The sequence below is a fragment of the Sphaeramia orbicularis genome, chromosome 18 (assembly GCF_902148855.1).
Source record: "Sphaeramia orbicularis chromosome 18, fSphaOr1.1, whole genome shotgun sequence".
Taxonomy (NCBI): Eukaryota; Metazoa; Chordata; class Actinopteri; order Kurtiformes; family Apogonidae; genus Sphaeramia; species Sphaeramia orbicularis.
In genome coordinates, this window is record NC_043974.1 from 3173611 (window position 1) to 3187658 (window position 14048).

General features: G+C 36.1%; 1 protein-coding gene across 1 annotated transcript in view; it reads left to right on the forward strand.

The window, feature by feature from the left end:
- Positions 1–14048, forward strand: part of dysf (dysferlin, limb girdle muscular dystrophy 2B (autosomal recessive)) — a 285908-nt gene that overhangs the window by 207471 nt on the left and 64389 nt on the right. The window contains exon 42 of the mRNA XM_030162629.1: positions 13944–14042. Within this exon, the coding sequence (XP_030018489.1) occupies positions 13944–14042 (99 nt within the window). The remainder of the gene's footprint in view (positions 1–13943; positions 14043–14048) is intronic.

Below are 14048 nucleotides of genomic sequence, written 5' to 3' on the forward strand. Positions count from 1 at the left end.
CTCACCCTTACCAGAGACGTTCAAGTCCGTTTGAACTGACCCACTCTGGACTTTATGCAGGAGTCCAGCTGTGTTGACCTCTGACCTCTGACCCCGCTGTGGAAGGGGTTTCCCCAACAGGCAGCGTTTATGAAGCGGCTCTGCGCTCCGATGTAAATCTGTTGGCTCTGCCTGTGGAGTTCTTGGCAGTGCCAGCGTGCTTTGGTTAGCCTGGCTTTCCCTGCAGGGCGTAATGATAGGCTGCAAACCGCACTGACACCCTCAACAGACCGCTGCATATGTGTGTGTGTCTGTGTGTGTGTGCGTGTGTGTTAATGTGTGTCTAGTCCATCCACTCAGTGGGACTTTAACACACATCACAGTCTGGAACGCTCCACCGGCGGCCTTAATCTGTCTGATTCAGGAGTGGTGGACTTGAGCAAACACACCCTGACACACAGGAACACACACTGGTGGGTGCGCACACACACACACATATACACACACACACACACAGTTTCTGGCGCCCCTGTCATCAATGCTTGGCACCGGCTGCACACAGAGGGCACATTAACACACACCAGACACTTCAGGACTCAGACACACAGCGCCATGCAACTGTGTGTGTGTGTGTGTGTGTGTGTGTGTGTGTGTGTGTGTGTGTGTGTGGGTGTGTGTGTGTGTGGGTGTGTGTGTGTGTGTCGTCCCAGTGAAACGCCACGTGCTGCCCTTTTCCATGCCATGCTGCCACTTTGGAAAAATGAGGAATTCCATAGTTTCTCCCCCTTTTCTCGGCGTGTGTTTGTCTGAGTCTGTGGGAAGTAGGAGAAAGGGGATTCCACAGCGACGCCGTGCCATAAGAGCTTTTTTGTTCTACATTTAGGCTCACACACACACAAACACACACACAAAGGAAAAAGTGGTGCATGCGTCATGAGTGTGTTTAAAGCTGGAGTGTTCCTTGGAGGGTTGAAGGTTGCAGGGCGGGGCCAGCGTATGTGACTGATGTGTATGTTTCTGTGCGAGTGCGTCTACATGTATGTTGAATTTGGTGAGTGAGGCCAGTGTGACTTTTAGACTCAGAGTGAGGACATTATGGGGGTTAGGGCTTTAAGACTTTACGCTGCTACTCTTTAGTAGGGCTGTAAGAAAATATCGGTTCTGCAGTATATTGCGATATTTAATTTCACAATACTGTATCAATATTAAAAAGTACTGTGTCAATATTTTTAGGTATTTAGTCAAATGCAGATATGGCAGAGGTTTATTTTTGTTTTACTCTTTTATTAAATAATGTTAGTTCCTTTGTTGGGATTGAACTAAAATCCTGTTCTGATGTCAGTTGTGAACTAATAGAATCTGAACATTTGAACAGGATCTGAAACTGGAATGTCTGTAAAACAGAATTTCAGTTTGAACACAGGAACATTTTGTGGTAGAACATCAGATCCTGTTGGGATCAAATACAAATGTGTTTAGTATTTGTGCAGATTTATGCTGTAATTAAATTCTTCAGGTAAAAATTCATTAAAAAAGAATCAAAAAATTGCCTTCTTAACAGTATCATGAAATATTGTGATTTATCGTATCATGATCCTAGTATTGTGATTTGTATCATATCGCCAGATTCTTGCTGATACACAGCCCTAATTCCGACCTTGACTTATTATTGTCACACTTAAAACACCAACTCTGGCAGGTGAAGTCCATTCCTTTGTGGGATCCCTAATCTTGAGCACCCCAAACGCCATAAGAACCTGCATGACATACGACATTTCTAGAGATCAGTCTAGAAAAAGGCTCCCAATAGACCGATGCCACCTACGTCATCAATACCAGATAAACAGTAAACAGATACGCCGCCATTTTGAAAGACGAGAGGAGTCAGAGTGACAGACTGTGTGCTTAGCAGCTGCTCTATCAGTGGTAAGACATTTTCAACGGCTTATTAATGACAGTTTATCGTTTATATGTGGTCGACTATTTTCAAACTCTGAACCCTGGTGAAATGCAACGGTATGAGAAACAGGCTGTGACTGATGGGTTCGACCCTTAAAAAGACACTGGTGCTGAGTAGGGGTGGGAATCGATAAGAATTTAACAATTCTGATTCCATTGTCCATTTTGGTTATCGATCCAATTCCTTATCGATTCTCTTATTGATTCCCATTGGGTGAGGAAATAAAAGAGTACAAACAGGTGTGTTTGCATCAGCTGTCTTTTATATTTCCATCTGCACAGAAAATATAACATATACAGTATGAACAAATAATAATAACAGATGACTAACCCTAACCCATGTTTTTAATACTTAAGAAATTTGTCAACAATTCTAAAATCTACATTTCTCAAAGTTGTGAACAAACTTTGTAGACATTGTCCCAAGGAACATACATGTACAACTAGAGATCAGTCTGACCAGTAGTTTTGTCAGAGACGTGTAAAGAAATTGTCAAAGACGATGCTCAGCTCCTTCACAGTAACTCACGGTCGATCATCTGGTGAGATAGAAATGTGTTTGTGTTTCTGCTCCATGTTCCTTCACTTCCACTCCTCTGAACAGCAGGAGGACGAAGCGCTTCGCTGTGCACGGCTGTAAACACGTCAAAACAATCAGTATTTTGACCTCCAGTTCTTTATAAAGCAGTAATGCACCTATTTGTACAAATCAACAGCAATTGTTTTTTTCTTTTTTTTTTTTTTTTTTTTTCTTTTTTTGCGTTCTTAAGCTTTTTAGGACATGAAGTAGTCAGTATCACACACACTACAGTACTTTGGAGGTTTCCATCAACACTTTTTACGTTTTCATTAGAAAAGGTGGATGGAGGTCATTAGTATGTTAGTACCCAGTGTGTGAAAAGTGGCAGATTACAAGGGTTAGTGAGCAACATTTAGTTTGTGTTATTTCAGCCATGAAACTGTGAGAAGGTGTCGTTATTATTACTATTATTATTATTAGTAGTAGTAGTAGTAGTAGTATTCTTATTATTGTCTAATCTGGCAGAATATTGTGTAGTCTGAGCCTGGCTTCAGTTGCATCTTGCGTCCTTGCATCTTTGGCTTTAAAAATCTACCTGTGGTGCATTGTTTTAGATCAGGCCTGTCAAACTCCTGTTAGTTCAGTTCCACATTCAGCTACATTTGATACCGAACCGGTAAAGTAATAACAGAATAATATAGAAATAATGTCAACTCCAAACTTTTCTCTGTGTTTCAGAGCGAAAAAAGTACATTTACATTATGAAAAAGTTTACATCTACAAACTATCCTTTCAAAGGATGTGAATAATATAAACAAACTGAAAAATAAGTATAATTTTAACAACATTATGCCTCAGTTTACACATGTACATTATAACTGACAGATCACAGTAGATCCACAAACACACAAAACATTTAATATCAGGCAGAATATTGTTAAAATTGTACTTACTTCTCTTAAGACATTTCAAGTCATTCACATTTTTGCAAAATTATACTTTGTTTTACTGTAAATACATGAAAATATTTACATTTACAAACAGAAACATTTGGAGTTGTCATTATTTATATGTTTTTACCTCCACCAGGAGGTATTGTGATCACTTTGCTTTGTTTGTTTGTTTGCGTGTTTGTTTGTTTGTTTGTTAGCAACTTTAGTGTAAAACTCTTCCACCCATCTTTCCTAAATCTCCCCCACAGATAGGCCTAGGCCCTGGGACCAACCCATTACATTTTGGGCCAAGTAGGCCAAAGTTCAAGGTCACAGCAAGGTCACAACATCTACAATTTTCCTATCTCTTATCATAGAGCAATTTTCAAAAATTAATAAAAATTGAAAATGACTCTGATCAGCCTCCAATTGGATCCACCTGTAGCTTCGAACAATCTCTTGTATCTGGAACTAAATTGTCCACATCCACTGTGGAATGTGGAGTCTGTGGACATTTCCATTTAACATTGAAAATCCCATTTACCACACATTTTTCATTATAATTCAACAAATATTGATTGGAATTTAATCTAATTTGACATACACATGACTGGTACCAAGCTTCAACTTTGTACAAAATATCGTTCCGCTCCATTTCTCTTTTGTTATGTTATGTTGACTTTTGTTATTTTTTTATGCATCATTTTCATTTTGTTATGTATTTGTAAAAAATTAAGTGAAAAAGTTATGGACAGATTTTGATGATATTTTCAGGAAATGTTGATACTGGCAAGGAACAAATTATACAATTTGGGTGGAGATCTGCCCCACTTGAGATTGAATTGGTCTGAATGTGGAACCTGAACTAAAAGGATTGGTCATATCTTAGTGTAATTTTTGCATTTCACAAATTCATCCCAAGGGCTGGACTAGACCCTTTGGTGGGCCAGATTTGGCCCCTGGGCCGCATGTTTGACACCTGTGTTTTAGATGGATTTGTGTTTTTTTGTCTGAGGGCAGTTTTATTTCCTCCAGCGTTGAGACAGGAAGCAAAGATGGACCAAATGGAGCTCTGGTCATTGTGATCAGAAAACAGCCCACAGATGTGTTTAGTGTGATTGTGTGTGTGTTCCACTCAGATGGTCGTTGCCAGTGGAAGGGCAGGCTGGTGGTTGGATGGTCCCCATGGTCTGGTCTGTCCTGTAGTTTCCCACAGAGAAAGCCTCAAAACAAGCCAAACGCTCCACACTCCAATGTGAACGGACTTTTAGTAAAACCGATGGATGAAAAAATACAAGCCATGATAAAAACATAAAAGAGGGTTTCATTCAATGATGTAAAAAAATAATAATAATAATATTCAATGAATCAAAATGAGTCAAATCCAAACCTCAAACATCCATCAGTCAACATTTCAGAAACAAAGAGATTTTATCCTCCGACACAGAGCGACATTGTGAGCACCAACCAACCTCAGGATGACTCATAGGTTTAATAGGACGGCTTTAACGGTCTTTACGCTCATGCCAGAAGTCATAATTTCTTCTTCTTTCTTTTTCTTTCTTTTTGTGGTGGTGTGTGTTTCATTTTGGCGTAGAACTCAAGTGTTGTGAGATATTAAGAAAAGTGACGAAAAATGACTTCAAGTGTGTGATCCAGTTTTTTTTAAAGACAAACTTCTAACTGTTTCTAAAGTGGTGTTTAATTGTTGTTTCTTTACCTTTAATGCAATCACTAGATGTTACAGTGGGTAAGTTTTCACCTCCTTTTCAAATATGACTTTTTTTTTTCTTTTTCTTTTTGTGTGTATCATTATTTTATGCTTCCTTGAATTTTCATTTCTATATTATGTTGTGCAAAGAAGTCAATTAGTAGCAATCAGGAAGTTTGTATCATTTCCATATTCGAAATAAATTAATAAAAAAAAAAAAAAATTAGAGACGTTTTTAAGTAAATAAAATGAGAAGCATTTGAAAGTATTACTTCTACTCATGTATAGGAGAAATATAAATATACTGTGTGTATGTGTGTGTGTGTGTGTGTGTGTGTGTGTATATATATATATATATATATATATATATAAAAGATAACGTATTTCATTCAAATTGCTAAAAAAAAAATCACTCCCTTCATAAGCATAAATTGTCTTTGGTCACAGAATTGTGACACTACAAACATTTTATGATCCTATAAAATATGATGCATTTCAAACAGTATATGAACAGTATATAGTTCTAATGAACTCATCCTTAAAAAATATAAATGTAAAATAAATCCAAACGCGTCTTGTATAGGAATAAAACACAGGGATCAAGCAATTAAATTACAAAATTAAATTGCAGTTTATTATTATTTTCACCTTTGTATTTTGTGCATATATTAATGCTTGTCAGTGATGGAATGTCATGCACGTGCGGTATTCAGTTAAAATATCGTAAATAAACTGATGTAGTTTTCTGTTTTAACTGCTAATAAATGAGAGGGTTTGAATTTCTTTTAGAAGAATACTTAGTGACCACAATAGTCTCACAGCATGAGAAATAAAAGGCAAAATTAGAAAGATCTGATGTTTGTCACACTGGGCCAAAACGGATCCGAAACGTATTTTATGTATTTGTTTATTTATTCATATATTTATATATTTCCACTTTCTGCACGCTGTAATTTGGTAAATATGCAAACATAAATTTTGTTTTACAGACGTTAAAAGCATCTTGTATGTTAGCACAACTGCAGCTATTATTAATATTTCAAGGGTCTGGTTTCCACCAACTCGATATGTAAAGCATCATGAGATAACTTTTGTTATGATTTGGCGCTATTTAAATAAAATTTGATTTGATTTGATTTGATTTGAAAAGTGACACCTTATTGAACTAAGCATCTTGTTTTGGACCGACGACTGGTTTTTACAGTCAGAACAGTGTTGGTGTCATCTCCAGCCCCAGGATTTTCATAAAAACTACATACAGAATACAAACAGAGTAAGCAGAGGGTTCAGTATTCAAACATTTGTTCGTGTTAATCAGATTTTTCCTGTTTACTTTGAAATCATGAAATAATGCCCCAGCTGTTTTTGGGGACATAGTTGTGAAATTTAGCTGAGGCTTATATCAGCTGTTTGGGTTTGGTTTGGTTTGTCTCCATATTACACAGGATTATTAGAAAACTTGCAGTGAAAAAGTAAAGTTAAATACATTTAAAACAGAAACAGTAAAACTGAATTTAAGCCAAAAATGAAGAATGCAAAACAAGATCAAACCAAACAGAGTTACTGATACAGTCGTCTTAAGGCTTAACTTGCACTGTAGTTTGAATTAGGATTTGGATAAAATGACTTTGTACATTTTATGGAGCCTTGAATGAACAATGTTTTTATAAATCATATCATGCATCTGTGAAACCAAATTTTTAAAAAAAAGTTTTTTCTCACTAAATGTGCAACTAAGCTGTAAATTAAAACTTATCTGAAGTCAGAAACCAAACCTAAAGACAAATTAATTCAACTTTCAAAACAAAAAAGACTCAAACTTAAACTGATGTTTTATATTATGTTTTAAGATCTACCATTTAAATAGAATGAAGGCGGTTTAATTCTACTCATAGCACCTTTCATTTAGGTTCAGAAGTTGATAAATGTGTGTTGTTTTCTGAAGGAAATATTATATTAGACTCAACACAGACATTATGATGTTCCACAAAAAATATTACAAAATCAGATCAGCTCTGTTGCTTTCAATACATTATGATTTCATAATTAAACATGATTTTAGCATTAAGTCCTTTACACCAGCAGCAGTCAGTGTACATTATGAAATACACATCAGCAATAAAATGAGGATGATACAAGAATTTAGTATGTGGCTATAAGTCATTTTACACTTATTACTAATGAAATGGAGGTTGAAACATACAAAGGAAGTACACATCTATGGAAGAGGGTTAGGGCCACTGACTTAAAGTCAGAATTCTGAGAAAAAAATCTGAATTAAGACTTTTTTTTTTCAGAATTCTGCCTTAATCTCAGAACAATTATAAAAAAAAAAAAAATTAAAACAGAATTCTGAGATTAAAGTCAGAATTCTGAGAAAAAAATGAGAATTAAGACTTTTTTTCATAATTTTGACTTTAATCTCAGAGCAATGATAAAAAAAATTAAAGCCGCAAGCGGCATCTAAAGGCCCTCGCCAAGGGCACGTCCAGTGGAAGTATGCCCATCGTTCAGCAGGTGGCACTCTAGCACCAAATTTCAGTGTCTTCCTATGAATGGGTGTAGGCCTGGGAGATTGACAACTGATTCAAATTTGAGGGAAATCATTGCTCGTATGTCCGAAGTAAGGACATTTTTGTATAAGTAAATCTGTAGGGGGCGCTATGCAGCTAAAATTAAATTTCTTCAATTGAATGGGTGTAGGCCTGCAAGATGTACCACTGAGTCAAATTTGAGCCAAATCGGTGGTCGTATGTCCGAAGTAATGCAATTTTCGTGAAGGTAGATTTGTAGGGGGCGCTAATGAGCGAAATAGAAATTTCTTTTGATAAATGGGTGTAGGCCTGGGAGATTAACAAATGATTCAAATTTGAGCCAAATTAGTGTTCGTATGTCTGAAGTGAAGTAATTTTCGTGAAGGTCAAATTGTAGGAGGCACTATAGCTCCAAATTTCAAATTTTTCTGACAAATTGGTTTAGGCCTGAGAGATAGACGTCTGAGTCAAATTTGAGCCAAATTGGTGTTCGTATGTCTGAACTGAAGCAATTTTAATAAAAAAAATTTTAAAAAACTTGAAGGGGGCGCTGTAGTACGAAATTTCAGTTTCTTTTGACAAATAGGTGTAGGCCTGGGAGACAGATGTCTGAGTCAAATTTGAGCCAAATCGGTGTTTGTATGTCCAAACTGATGTAATTTTTGTAAATGTACATTTGTAGGGGGCGCTATAGTGCGAAATTTCAATTTCTTTTAGTAAATGGGTGTAGGCCTGGGAGATGGATGTCTGAGTCAAATTTCAGCCAAATCGGTGTTCGTATGTCTGAGCTGAAGCAATTTTTGTAATGGTAAATTTTTGAAAAAACTTCGCAAAGTTTGCAACCTCGTCGCACAAAAACGGTGACACCGATTCAAAAAATTCGGCTAACTCTTGATGTCCCACTTCTCTAGATACTGTACACCGATTTTGAGCTCATTCGGCCAAACGGCTTAGTAGGAGATAGTTAAAATACGACATCAGCGAAAACGCTGACTCAGCATTTTGGAAATTTCAATCCAATATGGCCGACTAAGGGCTGGTTTAGGGGCATGGCCACAATAATATTTTTTGTTTGTCTCCTCATGATGAATCTGTGTACCGATTTTCGTGGCTCGACGACCAACTTTATGTTGGACGTGCTCCCTTTGGCGTAATGCATTTCCACTTTTCAAGGGGGCGCTGCGGCAACATTTCTTTACCGACATCTACGAAACCTATATGTAAATTCAATTTCTCACACCTCTGAATTTTGTGCAAAATTTGGTGAGTTTTCGTAAATGTTCAGGGGGTCAGAATTGAGCTCAAAGCGCAGGAGAAAGAAAAATAAGACAAAAAAAAAATAATAATAAAAATAAAAATAATAATAATCTGAGCAAGAACAATATAGCCGTTTCTATGGCAACCACATATTTGGCCTTATGTGAAAGCTCTCGAGGTCCCCCACATGTCTGTGGGGTCCGATGTCACGTGTCGTGCACTTACACCCACATGACTGACCCGAGTGGGCGTGTCCCATTGACTCCCATTCATTCAGAGCAGGTGTAAATATGCGACTTGTGCACATGTCATGTACATTGTCAGAAAGGTCTCAGTGCCGTGAATGTGAATATGTGTGAGAGTGGCGACAGTGGCGAAAGGCGACCGCGTCACTGGCGATTTTGTCCCCATGCGCCCACTGCAGACTCAATAGGCCCTGCGCCGGCTTTACTCGGCTCGGGCCTAATAAATAAATAAACAGAATTCTGAGATTCTGAGATTAAAGTCAGAATTCTGAGAAAAAAATCAGAATTCAAACTTTTTTTTCTCAGAATTGTGACTTTAATCTCAGAGCAATAATTAAAAATACTTTTAAAAAGTCAGAATTCTGACTTTTTTCTCAGAATACTAATAAAAGATATACTGGACCTTATTTTTATTTTTTTCCAGTGGCCCTAATCCTCTTCCGTACACATCAGATTATATATATATATATATTTTTTTTTAATTTTCAGTTAATGCACCAATTGCAAATACAAATATTGTCATTCGATAGAAAATGACTCACAAGTCCATCCTGTTTGTCCCAGATTAATAAGAAAGCACAGTAGATCAGGTGAATATTTCAGTATCTGCAGAATATTTATTTATTTTTTCAAAGTTATCTTTGTTGAGTTTTTGACAGCAATAGTGCAGAAAGATGTCAAGACAATAAAAAGTGTTGTTTTTATACAGAACAGAGCAGAAAACATAAAAAAGTCACCTGTCCCCATGGACAACATACATGTAACAGTTTGTAAAACGCAAACTTATACTTAAACATAAGTACAAAAGAACACAAATGGGAAAAACAAAAACAAAAAAAAGTGTCTGTATTTATACATTAAATATAAAATGTAACATGATGTATATACATTCCCATATAGACATATAGTTGCCGAAAAAACACTTCTCCCACCCCTTGTTTTCTTCAGTTTCTTGTTCATTTTAATTCCTGGTCCAACTAAAGCTACATTTGTTCGGACAAATATAATGACACCAGCAAAAATAGTTCATAGTAGTTTAATTTCAGAGCTGATATCTGTCCATTTAACATGTTTTCTTGATAAAAACCCAGGTCACTTTAGTTCTTCCATCAGTCATTTGTTTTTGTACTGACAAAAACAGTGCTTTTGTTCGTTCCATGTTTTCTTTTCTGTCTGTTTTAGTCACATGACACACACAGGAGTGAGGACTGGATTACAGAACTATTGTTTTGGATGACTTTGGTGGTCTAATTATTTTTTCTGCAACTGTATGTGCATGTAAGCATACACACATGTACATGCCCAAAAATATGATAAAAAAAACAAAAAAAAAAGCATAATCAAAATAATACCAAACCCAAAAACAGGGCTGTCAAACTCATTTTAGTTCAGTTCCACATTCAGCTACATTTGATCTGCAGTGGGCTGAACCAGTAAAACAATAACAGAATAACCTAGAAATAATGTCAACTCCAAACCTTTCTCTATGTTTTAGAGCGAAAAAAGTAAATTTACATTATGACAAGGTTTACGTCTACAAACTCTCCTTTCAAAAGATGCGAATAATTTGAACAAACTGAAAAAATCAGTGTAATTTTAACACTATTCTGCCTCAGTTTATCATGTCCACATGTACATTAGAACTGACAGATCACAGTGGATCTACAAACACACAAAACATTTAATATCAGGCAGAATATTGTTAAAATTGTACTTACTTCTCTTAAGACACTTCAGGTTATTCACATTTTTTTTTTGCAAAATTATACTTTGTTTTACTGTAAATACATGAAAATATTTACATTTACAAACAGAAACATTGTCAGTTGTCATTATTTCTCTGTTATTATGACAGTATTTGACTGAATCCTGCCCACTGCAGATTGAATTGTTCTGAATGTGGAACCTGAACTAAAAGGATTGTTCATATCTTCAGTGTAATTTTTGAATTTCACAGATTCATTCCAGGGGCCGGACTGGACCCTTTGGCCGGCCGGATTTGGCCCCTGGGCCACCGGTTTGACACCTATGCCCTAAAGCAGGGGTCTCAAGGTTCCAGTCTGGCCCCTGGGATGTTTTTGCCAAGTGCAAAAATTCCACAGTCTTGAATTGAATTAACCAAAAAAATTTTTGCTTGAATTAAGGAAAAAATCTTGAATTAAGCCAAAAAAAAAATCTCAAATTTAGCAAAAAATCTTGAATTAACAACTTCAAATGTTTGTCTTTGTTTTAGTGCAAAAAATAATCTTAAATTCTGAAAATATTTACATTTACAAACTATCCTGTAACAATAAAATGTGAATAACCTGAATAAATATGAACAACCTGAAATGTCTAAAGAAAATTCAGCACAGTTTGAACTCTTTTCTTCCTGTTCCTCAGTGTTTAGTGTCTTTGCAGATCTGATCCAGAATGCACATGGACTAATGAGAAGTGGAGGCCGAAGACTGTTAAAATTGCACTGATTTTTCTAAAGAAATTTCATTTTTTTCTGGTTATTCATATAGTTTATAAAAATTAGTATTTTCCTAATTTAATGATGTGGGGTTTTTTTGCACTAAAACAAAGACAAAAATTGTCAGTTGTCATTATTTCTAGGTTATTCTGTTATTATTTTACTGGTCCAGCCCACTGCAGATCAAATCGGCCTGAATGTGGAACCTAAAAGAAAATAAATTTGAGAGCCCTGATCTAAAGAGAGGTGTGTTTAATAGAACCTATATGACAGAACATGGCCCTTCCAAAATAAAAAAAATATATATAAAAGTTAACATCATTGGTCAATAAATATTAAGACACATGCATCATAAAATAAAATAAAATAAAATAAAACATCTATGGCCAGCTCAGTCAGGTATATCATGAAACAGTGTCTGCAGAATATTTGTGTGTAACAGTAAAATGAGGGAACAGAGCTCAGAGCAGAATTATTTTCCTTCATACATAAACATACATTTACTTTTTTTTTTTTTTTTTTAACTTTTGTCCACTTGGTGCCTGTTCCCATCTCCCAGTCGCCTGTTTCCATTGCCTCAGAACGCCCATATACCGTGACCTTAATGCCACAGAGCCACCAGAGGCAGCTTTCACTTGTGTTGACGTGAGCTGGCGAAGCCCGCGCAGCCATGCCATCACTGGAAAAAATCATGAAAAGCCATTTATTCCTGAGCCCTGCGTCTGCACAGGCAAACACCGCTCAACCTAGGGCTTTTCATCTGCCCAACAGGTCAAAGGTCACAGCTTATGAAGGGGAATCAAAGCCATTAATGATGTCCAGTCTGTTCCAGTGGTGAGAGTCATTCAGCTCAATGCAGTGAAAGAGTTAGAAGAATGTCAGCGTAGAAGAGCTAAAGCTGTACATCAGACAAAGACAAACAGGTTTGGTCCTCTGTATGTGACAGGAAATGGGTTCTTCTATGAAACCGGTCCTAAAAACAGGACAGAGGGTTAAACATTCAACCCAGATGTAGACGAATGTTATGAAGCAAGTTTGGGTCTGTTTAAAAATGTATATTTACTGAGATAAAAGAGAAGCTATTTTTCAGATAAAACACATTTTTATATTATTTTAATTAAACCTGTGTGTAACACGGTCAAAAGGACACAAAACTTACACGAAAATGATTGAATATCTCTTTATTCTCTCACAGGTACATTCTAGAAATTGAACTAATTATTCAAAGCAGAGTGTTTGACAAAAATGACCACTGCTGAAAAATCATTCACAATTTATATGCATTTAAATGTTCAGGTTCTGCATGTAACACCAGTGGACACGATGGGTTCCACACCACAGGAACATTTTGTGATATAACATTAGATCCTGTTCTGATCAAATAAAAATGTGTTTAGTATTTGTGCAGATTTCTGCTGTAATTCAGTTCTTCAAGGAAATAATCATTTAAAAAAAGAAACAAACCAAAAAAAAATGCCTTTTTAACAGTATCATGATACACCATGATATATCGTATTGTGATCCTAGTATTGTGATTAGTATCCTATCGCCAGATTCTGGCCAATATACAGCTGTAATGGTTCTGTAATCCAGTCCTAACTCCTTTGTGTGTCATGTGACTAAATCAGACAGAAAAGAAAACATGGAATGAATAAAAGCACTGTTTTTGTCAGTACAATGACAGATATTAGTGGAAGAACTGAAGTCATTTTGGTTTTGATCAAGAAAACATGTTAAATGGACAGATATCAGCTCTGAAAATAAACTACTATGAGATAATTTTGTTGGTATCATTATATATTTGTCCAAACAAATGGACCTTTAGTTGGACCAGAAATTAAAATGAACAAGAACTGAAGAAAACAAGGGGTGGTCTGTAGAAGCCAATACTGTAATAACAACCGATAACGTAATAAATTTGCCATTTTTAAAATGTAATAGGCCAAAAACATAATAAAAGTCCTGAATCGATAACGTAATGGCATTTGGCCATTAATGTTGTAACTAATTACATTATTGGCTCAGTTATTACATTTGAAAAGAATTTTTTTTTTTTTTTTTTTTACCAGGCCAATAATGCAATAACCAGCCAATAAGTTATAATGTTATTGACCAAAAGTTATTACGTTATCGGTTCAGGACTTTTATTACATTACTGAGCAGATATTACGTTATTGGCTTATTATATTTTAAAAATGGCAAATTTATTACGTTATCAGCCGTTATTACGTTATCAGCTGTTATTACATTCTTCTTCTACATGGTCTAATAATTCTTTCCACGACTGTAGGTATTAAGACAACATTGTCTTCATCCTGCTGCCCTTTGACCTTTGACCATGTGACCCACAGGCAGAAGAGTTCATGGACTGGTGGAGTAAGTTTTATGCCTCGACAGGAGAGAAAAACAAGTACGGGACGTATCTGGAGAAAGGCCTGGACACACTAAAGGTAAGA